This window comes from Mesoplodon bidens, assembly GCF_964165515.1.
Source record: "Mesoplodon bidens genome assembly, chromosome: 17".
In the NCBI taxonomy this organism is placed as follows: domain Eukaryota; kingdom Metazoa; phylum Chordata; class Mammalia; order Artiodactyla; family Ziphiidae; genus Mesoplodon; species Mesoplodon bidens.
Window position 1 is genome coordinate 21,429,145 of NC_138174.1, and position 18,002 is coordinate 21,447,146.

Consider the following 18,002-nt stretch of genomic DNA (forward strand, 5'->3'; position numbering starts at 1 on the left):
CATCAGTCTCTACCATTTACCTTCTTAAATTTCAGCATCCCACCCAGAGAGATGCCTGCTTCCTCCTGGAGGCACTTGCATTTGCTACCTTTCACATAAAATAACTGAAAGAAATTCAAGTATCATAAAGCACTGGTTTGGCAGATACTATCTGCGTCACTGAATAAGCCTGGAACTTAAGGCCAGTCTTAAAGAGTGTTTATGTCTTCCTAAACTCAGTATCAAGGGGAATCTTAAGCAACAAAGTAGGACACAGGTTATCAACTCTTAATTGCTACTTGACTTAACTTAGGCTTCCTTTTATTTTCAGAAAATCATCACATTTCTCCTGATACTGCAGGTACTTCAAGACCCAGAACCCTTAGCCCTTTTAGCACTGCTAATGATGTGCAACAACACAGCACAGTGGTTCATTAAGAGTAAGGCTCCTACTCACAGACACAGAAAACAAACTTATGGTCACCAAAGAGGAAGTAGGGGGAGGGATAAATCAGGAGTATGGGATTGACAGATACACACTACTATATATAAAACAGACACCCAGCAAGGACCTACTGTATAGCACAGGGAACTATATTCAGTATCTTGTAATAATCTACAATGTGCATAACTGCATCACTTTGCTGGACACCTGAAACTAATGCAATATTATAAATCACCTATACTTCAATTAAAAAAAAAAAGTAAGGCTCTTAAAACAGACTATCTGATTCAACACCTGGACTGGCTAATTACTGGCTGTGGACCTCAAGTAAGCTAACCTCTCTGTGCCTCAGTTATTTCATCTGTAAAATAAGGATAGTAGCAGTAGTTACAATAGTAAGAACAGTGCCTGGCACAAAGTACACATAATATATATACATGTGTGTATACTATTTTTATACACACAGAAAATACATACTGTGTGTGTGTATATATATATATATGCTGTGTATATATATATAATAAATATAGTATATATGATATACTTCAATAAAAAAAGGTTTAAATACACACACACACACACACACACACAGAGGCAGTCCTTGCTTTGAATGGTAGTGTGAGGCCGTAAAAACGCCCATAAAAGCTGAAACTACACAAAGCAATCTTAATAATCAATGGGAAAAATTATCATTGTTTAATGACCTTTAAATTTTTTTGTCAAAACATTAAAAACTCTCAGTTATAAAGGTACTGAGAAAAAACAGCAAAACTAGTATTTATTAAGGACACTAAAACATTAGAAACATTGAACGATGAAGTGTTTTATTTCTTTGAAAAACTTTTCAGGAGTCATTTGAAGAGTGGTTGCCTTCTTCTCATCGTATGATTTAGGATACACAGTGAACATCTTTTCTATGCTTGGCAAACTGTTATCTTCCTCACTCAGTCTGGATAACTCAAGCGCCTGACAGCAAGGCATGTGACTACTGAGGTGCTTTCAAACCCTAAGAGTCTGTGATATTGAAGACAGAACAGAGTGAAGAAAGACATGAAGACTTACATTGTATTGATGATTAGCAACAGGTTTGTAATTGGTTGTCACAACTTTGTCTAGTTGCTGGGATAGCCTTGCAGGTTTGGAAGATTCTTCTATTTGTAACCTGAAAAACAGAAGGCATTATTAACAAACTTACTTGTTTACTGGAGTGAAGCCTGAAGAGTTATTCCTGTAATTCTTCAAGACTAATACTTAATAGATAAAGAAGATACATGAGTCTTAATACTTCAAAAATACACTGAATATGAAAATAATGTAGAAACCAGACCATAAGCTAAACATACAAACCATGTCATTTAATTCTACAACTTCCTTCTAAACCGATACTTTACAGTCAAACTTTAAGTTTTAAAACAAAGAAGCTAATCAGCTTTAAATTTCTGGAAAATAATTTGCATGTAAAAATGAATTATCTTAAGTGATATGGTCTAAAACTAATCAAGGTATTAATCCAAAACTTCTATTCATTTGATGAGATAAAAAGATGATAAAGAGATGACACATCAGCACTCAGGATCTAGTGGCTAGTAGCTGCTTTACTGGACAATGCATATAAATAACATTTCCATCATCACAGAAATTTCTATTGGACAGCATTGGTTGTCCAACTGTAGGACTCCATCCATCTAAATTAAAATAGAATTAAAAATATCACTTTTGGAAAAAGAGCCATAAAATAAACCTATGACACTAGGTATAGCATATTATAAATATATATATTCAAATAGCAATCTGAGGAGATTTTGTTTTGGACTAAATATTACCATACCCAGTGACTCACATTCAATGATTTACTTCTTATTTTAAAAATTAATTCTTTGGTATATGAGCATAGTAAATCTAAAAAATGTTTTAAGGGGGAAAATGGTGTAGCTTTCAAAATGACTATTTTTTTTTATCAAAGTGACTATTTTTTAAAGGACAAAAGGTACCACTGTACCTCTATACTTCTCATCAGCAAGATATCAGAATACAAGAATACATTTGAAGTACTATAGAAAAAAAATTGCCAACCATGTCTAGCTAAATTATAATTGAAGAGTAAGAGTGAAATAAAAGTATTTTTGTACAAAAACAAAGTTTATCATTCACAGATCCTCACTGAGAGAACTACTCAAGGATTCATTTTAGCACAAAGTAAAATGAACCCAAAAGGAACTAGTGAGATGCAATGGTCACAGCAAAGAAACTGAGAACCATGTTAGAAAATTACCTACTTGATACAGACAAAAAAAAGAAGGTGGGTTTTTAAAGAAAATGGCACTTAACATGAAAGAATGGGAAAAAAGAGATCAGAATGAATGCATTTAAGATTTCCATATGCTTTCTAAATTTTCTGCAATAAGCATCTATCACTATCATAATCAGAAAAGGAAGTATACTTTCTTAAAGGAAAAAGAAAAATCATGTCTTAGTTTGAAAGCCTTAAATATGTTGGTCATTTAAAAATAATACATGTTGAACATCATATTACTTTCTTTTAATGGGACTTTAAATTCTTTGGTTCAACAGAACAGGAACTAAAAATTTTCATTTAAAATTCCTTCAAAAGAGAAAAACAAATACTGTATGCTAACACATATATATGGAACCTAAAAAAAAAAAAAGGTTCTAAAGAACCTAAGGGCAAGACAGGAATAAAGATGCAGACGTAGAGAATGGACTTGAGGACACAGGGAATAGGAGGAGTAAGCTGGGGCAAAGTGAGAGAGTGGCATGGACATATATACACTACCAAATGTAAAATAGATAGCTAGTGGGAAGCAGCTGCATAGCACAGGGAGATCAGCTTGGTGCTATGTGACCACCTAGAGGGGTGGGATAGGGAGGGTGGGAGGGAGATGCAAGAGGGAGGGGATATGGGGATATATATATATATATGTATAGCTGATTCGCTTTGTTATAAAGCAGAAACTAACACACCACTGTAAAGCAATAATACTCCAATAAAGACTTTAAAAAAATAAAAGTCCTTCAAAGGCACAACTTGCAGTATAAAAGGTACCTGCCTTTATAACATTCTTATTATTTAATTACTTGGTTGGAGTTATTTCTCTGTTTATTTCTTCCTATTTTTAGGGATATAATACCAAATTCCTCAGAAGATATTAAATATCTACCAATTGCTTTTTTAATTTGAAAGCTATAAATACTACAGGTTTTATTTTTAACTATGATCCCCAAATTGAGTATAGACATTTCTGTATTAAAATATAAATATTTTAATTCTTCCAATTATTCATAAATCCATATATATCCTTTAAATACATAAATTCATTATTTTATGAAGTGTAAAAAAAGTACTTTAGAAATGTCTTTAGAAACTTACTGTATATGTAACCATAAATCATATGTAGTTTGTTACTTTGCTTTTCATGGGCCAAATATACTTTCTATGAACCAGGAAGAAGGCACTAGCTAGAGGTCTAGAAGGGAGATGTCCACCCAAAGATGGCCTTGGGCTAACAATCCTTCAATGGCCTCTTAACTGTTCTTGGGTGACACATAAGCTCCTTTACATGACTGCATGTCCCTCTGGGATCAAGTCCCTGATATCTCTCCAGCTTAATCCACTGTTCTCCCACATCTGCATCCCCATGGCTAAAGCTGTGCCATGACCAGACTTTAGAAGGAGCCTCTTACAGGCAATCATCCAGCAAATGATTACTGGGTGCCTCTCTCTGAAGAAAAGGCTTGATTAGTGGAAGACAAACATTAAACAAATGCTTATCTATAACTGATTATCTGCAGGACTGAAGAGGGACAGGGGGTTGATATTATGATAACTGACTTCGTGCTGCTATGAAGTAAAGATTAACTCCAAGATGTGCACTTGAGGGTTAGCTGGAGCAGGGCAATCCAAGCTTGTAAGAGGTGAGGCGAAAAAGACTGGGCAGAAATCACTCCTCCAAGCTGAGATGTCTCAAAGTGACTACGAGATAAGCGTTTAGAGAGAAAAGAATGATTGAAGACAGATATAGGAACATTTACAAAGAGGTAGAACTAAGCATGTGTATGTAACTCCTTGAAAAAAGGGGGAAAAAAAACCATAACCAAGTGGCAACCTGTCTCTGAACACCTCTCTGTGCTCTAACCTTAGCCCCATCCCCTTAATGCAATCAGTTCTCAGGGGTCTGGCCTCTCTAAATGGTAATCTACGTGTTATGCTGCCACTAAATTATCTTTCCTGCTTCAACCACCTCACTCCACAATTTGATCTTATGAGACATTCAAGGAGGGAGGCATGCGCTAGCTTCTTCCTTCTACATTAAATGATTGTTCCCATTACTTCACAATTTGAAAATTCCTTGGGGTCTCAGTTTGTTCAGGTAAGTGCATTTTTATAAACGGCAGCTTATTCTTGTCATGCTCTTACACTAGAATTTATTTTCAGCCACTGCATCCTAATTCAGGTTCATGTGGCATACTTCCCTTTCAATTCCAATACAAAAGTTCTAAAAGCCAATTTCATCATCCGTAGAGTGTCATGCCATTTTTATCCTCAAAGTATTTAATCTTTTAAATATATAAAGGAAAACACTGAATTAACTTTTAAAAAAATAAAAAGCTCACATTAAAATTTAACCTTTTTATTATACATTTAAAAGGTCAACTCTAAGGGTTTTGTTTTAATTATAAGAGGATATCTTTATGATTCAAAACTCAAAAGGTGGGACTTCCCTGGTGGCGCAGTGGTTAAGAATCCGCCTGCCAATGCAGCAGACACGGGTTCGAGCCCTGGTCCTGGAAGATCCCACATGCCGCGGAGCAACTAAGCCCGTGCACCACAACTACTGAGCCTGCGCTCTAGAGCCCGTGCGCCACAACTACTGAAGCCCGTGAGCCTAGAGCCCATGCTCCACAACAAGAGAAGCCACAGCAATGAGAAGCCCACGCACCGCAACAAAGAGTAGCCCCTGCTCACTGCAACTACAGAAAGCCCACACGCAGCAAGGAAGACCCAACGCGGCCATAAATAAATAAGTAGGTTAAAACAAAACAAAACAAAACACCCCAAAAGGTTAATCTATGGACTGAAAATATAACATATTCTTAAAGAACTAAATCTTAAAATACTTTAATTAACCTGCATAGTTTAAAATAATTTATTAGGGTTCTTTACTTAACATTAAATAATTCATTTAACATTACCTCATGAAGCGTCAGAACAATTTGCAATTCCACTTCATCACTGAACAAAGCACCAAATTAAACATCACTGACCTCAACATGCCTTCAAAGTCAAAATGAGGTTTAAAACTAGGCTTGTACAAAATAATATAATTTGGAAATATTTGGTTTGTACAGCTGAACAGCAAACTACATACAGAGGTTTTATGCTGGACTGGGAGGAAGCTAAAAGTTTTACTGTCCCAACCATTTAAAAAATTGGGTCTTAACTTTTTCAGAAAATTTAAAAACATGGTGTTATTTTCAAGAAGTAATAGAAAAATATTACTATGTGATCATTTAGACACAGCTAGGCCCTGTTTTACAAACCATTAAAAAAATACATGTTGCTAATTATTACCACCATTTCAGGACAATTTAGAATACACATTCACATTCTTAGAAGACTAGGACTCAATGAATTACCAGTCTTTCTAAAATTATTATTTAAAGAGTCAGTTTTACCTCTCATTTTTTCCCATCAAAGAAAAAGCTCAAGGGCTACATGACCCAAGAGCTTAAACACTAATAAAATGACAACTAGTAACAAATAACAGACATTTAAAGCACTTAGTATGTTACTAGAAACTGTGTTAAAAGCTTTACCTACATCTTCTCAATGTTGCTTTTTCCTTATAGAAGGCAAAACAGAACTGGAACTCAGATCTTTTTTTTTTAACCCAAAGGTTCAAGCAATTAATCTATACAGTCCCTAAAAGGCCATATAATATAATAACATCTCTAATTAAAAGCTTATTGAGTTTAGATCAAAATAAGTAATTCTCTTATAATAACTATAAATGGAATATAACCTTTAAAAATTGTGACTCACTTTGTTGTACACCCGAAACTTACATAATATTGTATGGCAATTATATCTCAAAAAACACTTAATTCTCCTTGATGCTCAACAACCTGCCTTCAACTAGCCTAATTCCACACACACAGAGAGAGAGAGAGATAGAGAAAGAAGAGCACATTCTCCTTTATAACACTGAAAAAAATATTCCTATTAAGTCAATGTCACTAGTCACTAGGCTATAATCATGGTGCATAATCACCCTTATTAAAGTTACTTAAAGATCTTCATTATACTTTATTAAGATTTATGCACTACAGTGGGAATTCAATTCTCAAATTATTTAGTATATTTTGAAAATATAAAATTCATTTAAAAAAAGTAACATAAACATCCCCAAATATTTTAAAGTATGAACATTGGTAAGATCTAACAAAACAGAAAAAAGCCAAATTCTACTGCTCTAAGCTGTTGGCAGATTGGGGAAGAGAAGTCTACAAATTTTAGTCAATAGATCTTTTGTTTACCTCACTGCTACATATAATGCTTCTTATGTAAAAGTAACTCAAAAATATTGGCTAAGCAAATGAACAAATGACCTTTATTGGACACCTTTTTTAGATCACAAAGGCTGAATCCCATATTAACAAATTTCCCAATAATGCCTGATTTTATACATATAGACTATTCTCCTGCCTAAGCAAAATACCTTAAGTAATATTGCCTTGCTAATCTGGTTATTAACTACAGAGTTAAACAACTACAAAAACACTGAATGACAAATGTTTCCATCAGCAGCTGCCAATGTAGGAGTCATTTTATAATGTAAATATCATTATTTTAGCATTCATCTATCCTTTGTGCTCTAGCTGCGTTTGACTGCAATTTATTCTATTCTTAAAATGACAGGTTTCCAAAAAAGAAATGACAGGTTTCACAAAAGAAGGTAAATTTTCTTAAGATGCTGATTTCATTTTTGAAAGGGAGAGAGTAAAGCAGTGAAGGAGGTAAACAGTGCCTCCCAAGGGGGAGAAGGAAGCTGATGTTTGCCTGGTGAGAGAGAAGAGTCTCTGGGCAAGGAGAAGCAGGAACAGCCCGGAGCGCTGGGACTGCCTGTGAAAACACCCACTAAGTCAGATAACAAAAACAAGTTTCAGAAGAAGGCCCAGCTTGGGAGCAGGTGGACAGAAGGCTGGGAGAAAGGCCAGGTGAGGGAAACCAGGTGTATGCTGAGCTGATTTACTAATACAAAAAGGTTCTGATGATGCCTAGTTTTAAGACAGTACATTTATAGGAAGCTTCAATAGGACAGGGAGCCTCTCAGAGGAACAGTAATAGTAACACATTTTAGTCTATTAGAATGTGGATTTGAAAAAATTTTAGCACTTGCAGTTGACGACTAATCAAATATACCTTTATCTGGCAGAACTACTAGAAGGATTACAGACAGTAAATATTAAAATTAAGTATCTCTTGGAAATATTTGTCAATTATTTGTAAGCTTCATGAAAACAGGGACCTTGCTCATATCCCTACGGCCTAGAATGGGCATGTGATATAAACATGGTAAGTGAGGAAAAAAAGGATGAGAAGAAGAAAGGTTTTAGGTTGCATTTAATCAGAGGTGGTAATTTGGATGTAAAATCATAAGACTTACAGTGATATATGCTAACATTTAGATCTGGCATTTAAGAGAAGAGACTGTAAAATATATTAAGGTTTAATGTTCACTCTGTAGGAAACACCCAATAAAGGGAAAAACTCCATTATCTGCTTGCACTGTCCAATACAGTAGCCACTAGCAACATGCAACTCTTTAAATTAATTTAAATTAAAACCTCAGTTCCTTAGCCACATTAAGTGTTCAACAGCCACATGTGGCTACCATACTAGACAATACAGGTATAAAACACTTCTATCATTGCAGAAAGTTCTACTGGAGAGTGCAAGAGAATCGCAAACGCAAATGTCTACAGGGGCCTGTCAAGTAAAGGAGAAAGTAACAGGGAGAGGTGAGGGTTGTGGTGAACTGGAAACAGAGCACAAGCTCCACCCCAAGTGGGCAACTAGTCCTCAGCACCAGGTTACTCTGCAGGAGCATAAGACTGCTATTACAAGATTGCCTAATTATTCAAGAAAATGCAGAGTCAGATTTTTATGTGAAATCATTCATTAGACACTGCCAACTAATTCAATTTTTAAAAAAGGGCAATCCTCCTCCCCCAAAACAAAACAAACCCCCCCATAAAACCAAAAAACACATACACTAGGAATACCAGGCCTCCAGTTAGCAGTCCTCTGATCCATATACCTATATCCCAGGGGTTTTGTTTTTTTGTTTTAAGCAAAGCAGCAGCAAAGATCTAAGAATTATAACTAGAACTAAGAAAGCCAGGACACAAGTGCGTCATAAACACTGGCATCAAAACTACACAATTTTGTTGAAGGACCCGCAATTCCCTGCACCTCCAATCCCATGCTGCCATCCTGAGATCCATGAGCTGGCTGATGGACTCTCCCAGATTGCTCTTAGGAGAGGGCATTTTAGCTCATGCTCAAACAGTCAAAAAATATCTCCTATATAAGACAGAATTTTGATCATTTTTGGCTTTTTATAAAACTAGCAATTTCATATGATTCAACCTAACAGCTCCCTCTTTTTCTCCTTCTCCCTATGATTGTTTTTTTAATTTTATTGAAGTATAGTTGATTTACAATGTTGTGTTAATTTCTGTTGTACAGCAAAGTGACTCAGTCACAGATATATATACATATATATTCTTCTTTTTCAGATTCTTTTCCATGATGCTTTATCACAGGATACTGACTACAGTTCCCTGTGCTACCCAGTAGGACCTTGTTGCTTATCCATCCGTATATACTAGTTGGCATCTGCTGACCCCCAACCCCCAATCCTCCCCCCGCCCGCCACCCCTCACAGGCAACCACAAGTCTGTTCTCTAGGTCGGTGAGTCCTAACAGTTCCCTCTTAATGAAAGACTTAACGCTGAATTGAATTCTTCTACATGAGAGTAATATAATTCAAACCACTAATTAAGTCCCAGCGTGAGGGTGACTTGCCCATGATCATACAGCTTGTCAGAAAGGGAAAAAAATTCAAGATTCCTTGTCCAGTGCTCTTATATCACTGCATCTTAAACATAATGAAGCAATCCAGATGTCTTTTCAAGTTGGTAAACATATACTATCCCAATTTAAAATATTTATAGCTATTTAAGAAAATATATTATGTCTAAAACGTGTCCATTACATTAGCTAGCAAGTTGTTCGGAAGGGACCTACATCTGGTGAGGGAAACGATAATTCACAATGCACCTTGTTTTCTCCTAGATTCATTAGAAACAACAGCCATCCGCAAGTTTCTGGTATGTGTCGGGTAAGGTAAAATAAATGACAGTGTAATGAAGACATTTTATGTGTCTTAGTTTAATTTTTGCCTAATTTTTTGTTTTTCACCAAAACACTGTAAGACTGTCAATCAAATTTTCACTTCTCCAGGCAGAGCATATATCACCAACATTCAGAGAGTATCTATTTACCTAATCTGTTAGCTAAACAACACAATCTCCACTCAACAGTCCAAAATATAAATATCTTACCTGATGGCCAGAACATTTTTACTACCTTATGTAGTTTCCTTTTCTCTCATAGTCTTTCCTTATGTAATCTACTTATTATCGTGAACTTGAAGGCACCTTCAGTGGATCCCTTTAGCCTAAGCAGTAGCATTACTTCCCAGTCACCAGTGCTCTGGTTGCATGCAAGTACTACAGATGTCCAAATGGGAGGAAGTGGGTCAGGAAGACGGCACATGCAACTGGTTCTTAGGAGCCTGGGAAGCAACAAGGTACCTAAGGTTTGCACTGCCTGGAGTTTTTGTTCAAATAATTATAAACTTTGGTCACTTGAAACGTTTTCTTTGCAATGTGTTTTTTCTTTAGTCCAAGTAAGGCATGACTTCTTATATCATCTCATGAAAGCAAATTGTTTTTTATCTTAGAAAGTTGTGATTTCAGTGTAAGAGCGTGTGTGACAGGGAAGGGGAAAAAGAAGGCGGGGTCAGGGGAAGGGGGTGGGCAGAAGGAAGCAATAGCATTTGATGTAAGAAACCCTTTACTGCTTATGCTTTTCCCGTTAATCAAATACCCTAGTCAATATTTTGGTACAGGCGCAAAGCAGAAACACATGAGGAAAAAAGTTCAGCTAATCAGGGACCATTTACTGTTTCTCAATACATGTCCAAGTAGCTACTCTTTTTATGCTAGAAACGAAATTACCCTAAACTCCAGTGGATGATGAATGACAAAAATACTTGTTTCATTTTTAAGAACTTTTCATTTTATTTCCCTTCTCCATACTCCAAGAAAAGTAAAAAGCCTAAATAATTTGGTATGATTCCCAGGGGTGGCGGGTAAAAGCTTATCTATCAAAAGGACTAGGAACCATATTTATAACTCAATACAGTCGGGTCCTCCATATGTGAGGATGCAAAACACATGGATAACAAGGTCCAGCTGTATTATACCATTTTACATAAGGAACTTGCACATCTGTGAATTTTGGTGTCTGCAGGGGGTCCTGGAACCAATGTCCCATGGATACCCAGGAATGACTATTTTCAAAAAGGCAACAAAGAAATACCTTTTGTATTCAGATTCATGGGGATAATTTCCCATTTAAAAAAAAAATCAGAGATTAAGCAAACCTATGGCACACAGAACAACTCTGAACAATGCTTAGTTTAGAAAGAATGTACCATATCATGGTATGGCAGGGTCTGAACCCAGACTCCAGTTTTAAGGTCCAGTTCTACTATTAGGTGTTACCTTGGTCATCTCTTCAACACCTTGGTGCTCTCATGGGAAAAAAATGAGAATTATAACAACAGAAATAAGTGAGATAATCTTTACAAAACATTTAATAAATGGCCTGTCCCATGGTACGCATTCAGTACATTTTATTATTATTTTACTTACTATAATCACTTCAGTAGCCACACTAAACAGAAATGTATGGAAGTTATTTGAATAAACATAACTTTTAATAATTACCTGCTTCACTGATTAGATTTATGGAATCTGTGTTCACCTTTTACCCTGATGGAGGATATCTGGCTACATCAGATAAAAAGCACTTTCTTTGATCTCCTTTGACATTTTCAAGGATAAGAAAATTTCTTTCCAAATGCCATTCAGCTGCAGGTAAAATGTGTAATGCTCATGGAAGTGCTAATTAGAACTAATTATAATTTAACCACAGCAATAGGGTAGCTTACAGTTGGGGTAACTGTTTACATATCAGATTTTTAAAATTTACTGAATTTCAGATGTAGTCAAAATATTTTTGGAGTTAATCCTTAGGGCACTCAAATCAATCTCTCATATATGACCTTCAACCATTAGTGACCAGAACATGAGTTTGAGTTTAACAAAAGTAGAAAAATGCATTTGAGCAGACCATCTTCCTAAGTTATGCAGATACCTCACAACCATTTTAAAACTAAATATTAGTTTCAAAATTATCTTTCCCCATCTTCCTCATCATATTAAAGCATGATTCAAGGAGGTTATGTGAATATTTTTCTTCCCAGGAGACAGGGTCACCTCCAGACAAACTGCATAGTGGGTGTACCTGAATGAAGTAACTGTTTTATTCCTCTCCTTCCCTTGATTGTGGATATCTATTTCACTTAGGTGAGTGGCCCTATTTTTCCACCTCCTGGACCTTTTTAGTCCTTGATTTTCTCTAGGTTTCTCTAGGACCCCTTGATTTTCTCTAGTTTTTCTAAATAGCTCTAGATTATTTCATATACATTATTCTACCTCATCGGCCAAAGAGGCTAATGCCTGCAGGAAACATTAAACAATAATACTTGGGCCCCTTTCTGCCCATAATCGCTAAGGAGTAGTTTAGGATTTTATATCCAACGTTTATCCACACTGACCCGCGTACACTTCTGTGTGAGGCAGATCCATTTAGATGGTGTTCAGAGATCTTCTTGACATCACCGTTTCACTCATGCCACTCAGATTTCACCACCCATCTCTTCTCCCAGATTATTTTCATCAACAGGAGGTGGGTGTTGCCTAAGTACTAATTCTAGGGGCTGCTGCTGCCTGAACTCTCCTGCCCGGCTCAGGAACTGACTCCCGCCTTCTGTTTCCTTGTGGAGTCCCCATGAGCAACGAGAGCCCACAGAATCCCACAGGGATGTGTGACTCAGAGGACGACGGGATGAGAGAATTGCGGGCCAAACAGTCACTGTGGCAGCTCAGCGTGGTGTACTGGGGGTTGCCAAGCCCTTGAATAGTCTCGAATCACATCATACACATCTTGTTAAAAACACTTTAATAATCAAGTGTTTAATAAACAGAATGCAAAAGCCTTCTCTTTTCATCAAGGATTGAAATTTATTCATTAATTTAAAGTTGAATTTGGTTTTGAGAGCTTAAGTCTCACACAGGTTCTACCTTTTTTTTTTTTTCGCGGTTCGCGGGCCTCTCACTGTTGTGGCCTCTCCCGTTGCGGAGCACAGGCTCCGGACGCGCAGGCTCAGCGGCCATGGCTCACGGGCCCAGCCGCTCCGCGGCATGTGAGATCCTCCCGGACCGGGGCACGAACCCGTGTCCCCTGCATCGGCAAGCGCACTCTCAACTGCTGTGCCACCAGGGAAGCCCCCAGGTTCTACCTTTGTGGATAAAATTCTTTAAAAATTAAAAGAGAAACTGCTAGAAATTACCATTAATATAATAAAATTAACTCCGTTTCATAGCAGAAACACTAATGCTCAAATGTTCACCACATTGATAAAGTGCTGAGAGCAGTTATTACACTAAGGTTTTCTATTTTCACAATTTTGTCAGTTCATGTTGCCAGCCCTCTCAAGAGATATTCAATCCCCACTTTTTTAAGCTCCTAAAACCTATCCACTGACTGATAAATAGGCTTCTGGTTTGGTATCATGTGGTGGGGAATTGTGAACACTGACATGACCTGGCTAACATGCAAATTTTCTCTTATACAGAGCCTATGGATAGATTTATTAAGAACTGAGGGACTTCCCTGGTGGCGCAGTGGTTAGGAATCCGCCTGCCAATGCAGGGGACACAGGTTCGAGCCCTGGTCCAGGAAGATCCCACATGCCGCAGAGCAACTAAGCCCGTGCGCCACAACTACTGAGCCTGTGCTCTAGAGCCCGTGAGCCACTACTGAGCCCATGTGCCACAACTACTGAAGCCCACGCACCTAGAGCCTGTGCTCCGCAACAAGAGAAGCCACTGCAATGAGAAGCCCGCGCACCGCAACAAAGAGTAGCCCCCCCTCCCCCAGGGCTTCCCTGGTGGCGCAGTGGTTAAGGATCCACCTGCCGATGCAGAGGACATGAGTTTGAGCACTGGTCTGGGAGGATCCCACGTGCCATGGAGCAACTGGGCCCGTGAGCCACAACTACTGAGCCTGCGTGTCTGGAGCTTGTGCTCCACAACAAGAGAGGCCGCGACAGTGAGAGGCCCGTGAAGAGTGGCCCCCGCTTTCACAACTAGAGAAAGCCCTAGCACAGAAACGAAGACCCAACACAGCCAAAAATAAATAAATTAATTAATAAACTCCTACCCCCAACATCTTAAAAAAAAAAACCTATCAGAAAAACAGAAGTGCAGGAACTGGTCAAGACTAAATGTGAAACAGTATCCCCATTCTTTAAAAAAAAAAAAAAAAAAGAGTAGCCCCCGCTCGCTGCAACTAGAGAAAGGCTGCACGCAACAATGAAGACCCAATGCAGCCAAAAATAAATAAACAAATACTTACTAAAAAAAAAAAAGAATATATCATTTTATGAGTTTAATAAAATAATTTTTCTTGCTATTAGTAGAGGGAAGAAGGCAATATAGAAATGCTTCAGTCTGCTTTTTCTAAATATATAAAACACTACCTGGTTCAATTCAAATCTAGTTTTTTTATAGCTGGTCTTAGTACAAAGACAATAAATTTAGCATATAGGAAAACGGTTTCTAAACAAGATGTGGGCAAAAACAGTATTGATGCTTTATGGATTTAGACTCTATGTCATCTTACTTGTATTACTAGCTCATTTAAAAGTAGCTTTACCTTTCAGTCGCCTATTTTATAGCCTATAACTCCTATAAAACATTAGGGATATCAGGCTATTCTTCATGTAGCTCTGGTTAGTCATAGAATGACTACTATTATGGGCCCCAAACAAATGTATAAAAACATTTCCTGCATCATCAACATGCACGGATGATACAAGTTATTACACAGGCTACTTATATGGACAAAATCCACTTTATTTTGCTAATGTGTTGATATGATGATCTGGGTCATTAATCTTTGTAAATGTTGCTTTGGTAGACATCCTGAATGAGGCTGAATAGCAGTAAGAAAGCATAAACTCCTACATTATTTTTTCCAGTTGTGGTAATGGTTTCATACCAAGCTATTTCACCCAGTTCCTTCTAGTGTTACTAGCTAAAGGCGAGGGCAAAATCTGTGTCTGTGGAACAATCCAAGGTAACATGCTCAAATAGCAACTGACCATACAACCTTGGTCTCCTCGTGAATCCATTCAGTAACTGAGTTAGGCAGGAAAAGGTGAAAAAAATATGTATGTATGTATATGTACGTATATATATTTGAATAAACACATTCTAAAATATGCCCATGTTTCTTCAGGTTCAATATTCAGAGCCAAGAAAGAAATTAGTAAGGATTTGAGCTTGCTGCATTTTTATACAGATCAAAACGACATTATAGATGACTAAAGGGAAGTGGGCATCTGTGGGTTTCACTCACTCATTCACAAGGTAGGGGTTAAAGCATAGAGAGTGTTTGATAAAAGCAATTTAGGTGTGAAATGAACTTGGTGGTTTAAAGTGAGCTTTTACATATTTTAAAACAGATGGTACAGCAATAATTTTTTATCATTTAAGATGAGATCAGATTTTTGAAACTGTGAACTCTATCACAACAAACAGGCTACACCGTCTTCTCCAAATAATGTATATTAGAGAATGTGTATTTTCTGCAAGGTACATGTTTACGCTATGTGAAATCTGAAGAAAACACATTTTAAAAATGAAAATAGATTTACATAACTTAGTTTCAGTGGTGACTGAAGGAACTTAGAGTGGATGTGTAGGAAGGGTAATATTTGAATGAGATAATGCAGTTCAAAGAAGCTGACCTAACAGAAATCAGACAATAAAAGACTGGAAAAATTACTGTGAGGAGAAGTACTTTCCAATTTTCACATTTATTATACTGTAGCTTGAATTCTTATAACCAGAATTATTTAAAATGGTTTTAAAGCTAAGCATCCAAGATTATCAAGCAGCCCCAACTGCTAACCTCTGATCACTTTCTTTTACTCCTAAAAATATTTAGGTTAGGGATTTAATAAGCTGCTTATGATGATAGATGCAATGTTACTCTAGCCAGCCCCTGTGATATATACTGCAAGTATGAATCATTTTTCCAAATTAAAATGTCTATGATTCTATGACTATGGGTGCCAAGAGAATACAACAGTGGAATCAAACAACTTCTATTCAGCAAATTTAAAAATACCATTCTGCAAATTTCCAGTTGCCTCTGAGTAGAAATCAGAAATATTAGCCCCGTATCATGTCAAACTGTAAGAAGCTACCCAGGCATACATGAACCAAGACACTGTTGCTATGGTGACTAAGCAAATACAGCAAATGGCTACTTCATTAGTGACTCCCTGAAACTATAAATGCTGGAATAATAGATGGGAAATATCTGGCAGGATGTGGCCACCAATGTGGGCTGGAATTCAGAGGGAATTTCTGAAAAAATGAGGTAAACTTTAATATGCTGTTTTAGCAACCTTTGAAAAATTAAAAAGTGAGATTAATTAGCACCAAATGAAGCCGGGGGGAAAATCAGAGGAGTGGTTAGGTTCAAGAGAGAGTGCTGTGTTTAGGACCAGCTGCTGTGGTACTGATACTGAAGAGTGAGAGACCCTTAGACCATCATTTAGGACGGCAAAGGGAGGAAGAAGGACTCCCTATTGACTCACTGCTTCAGACTTTCCATTGTGAATGGGGTTCCAGGCCATATGGTCTCACTTTCTCCCTATCAAGAACATTAATAGAGGGAGGAGAAAGAATATTTTTGCCTGTGTTTCAACTTTGAAGAGTTTAAACTTTACGTTCAAGAATGAAAATAAAAGCTGGACATGAACTTCTGTAACACAGTTACAAAAGATTAATGCTAGAATTAGATTTATCTCAAAGAATTAAAATTATCCTGCATTCCACATACTCTTACTTAATCTTATAAAAACAAAGGCTGGAAACGAAAAAAACCCAAATATTTTTGTCTTTTCCTCATGAATTTACATGGCCTCTAAGAACTTTTAACTGCCACTATATAGGAACTAACTAAAGACATGTTTGTATTTTAGTATCTTCTAAATTCTAGTGATATAAATAATATGTTATATTAATATATCATATTATGTTTGTTACATAAATGATGTTAGTTATATCCTGATCTTTATTTTAAATTAAAACATTTTTATTGAAGTATAGTTGATGTACAGTATTACGTAAGCTACAGGTATACGATATAGTGATTCACAATTTTTAAAGGCTATACTCCATTTATAGTTATTATAAAATACTGGGTATATTCCCCTTGTCGTACAACATATCCTTGCAGCTTATTTTATACCTAATAGTTTGTATCTCTTACTCTCCTACTCCTATATTGACCCTCTCCCTTTCCCTTTCCCCACAAGTAACCACTAGGTTTGGTCTCTATATCTGTAAGTATGCTTCTTTTTTGTTATATTCACTAGTTTGTCGTAATTTTTAGCTTCCACATGTAAGTGACATCATACAGTCTTTCTCTATCTGACTTATTTCACTTAGCATAATGCCCTCCAAGTCCTTCCAAGTTGCTGCAAATGGCGAATTTTCATTTTTTTAATCGCTGACTTCCAATAAATACTAGGCAATGCTATGCTTATTTTTATCCTTGTTTTGATTGGTGTAAACATCAAAGTGTAAAAGCCACACTTACTAGATACCTCAATTTATCCTCCCAGATTTCAATTAGGACTTTCTAATCCTGTCCTATTTAGCCCAGTGACTTGTGCACACCACACCACACCACACTCTGCCCCTACTTTCTACTTGAATGGGTTTTTCATCAGCATTGCTCAAGACACACAAATTAGATTGGAATCACCTTTTTAGGACAAACTGAGCTATCAGGAATCAGTTGTTAAAGGACGGGAACTACAGCAAAGGATTCACTGTAAAATGAAGATGAGTTCTGGCAGCAATATGGAGAATGAAGCAGGGTAAGGAGAGACTGGTGTCAGGGAGAACAATAAACAAGAGATGAAGAGAAGCTACACAGTACCAGTGAGTGGAAGGGCAGAGCAGCATGTGAGTACAGTAAGTGTACATATGATACTGAATTCAAGAGGGTTCTGCAGACCTAACATACCTAGGCCCAGTGTCAGGTACTGGAGGAGAA

At 37.0% G+C, this 18,002-nt stretch overlaps 1 protein-coding gene across 1 annotated transcript in view; it reads right to left on the minus strand.

The window, feature by feature from the left end:
• GTF2F2 (general transcription factor IIF subunit 2) overlaps positions 1-18,002 on the minus strand; it is a 157,772-nt gene that overhangs the window by 28,994 nt on the left and 110,776 nt on the right. Inside the window, exon 6 of the mRNA XM_081214798.1 lies at positions 1,487-1,586. Coding sequence (XP_081070924.1) covers positions 1,487-1,586 — 100 coding nt within the window. The remainder of the gene's footprint in view (positions 1-1,486; positions 1,587-18,002) is intronic.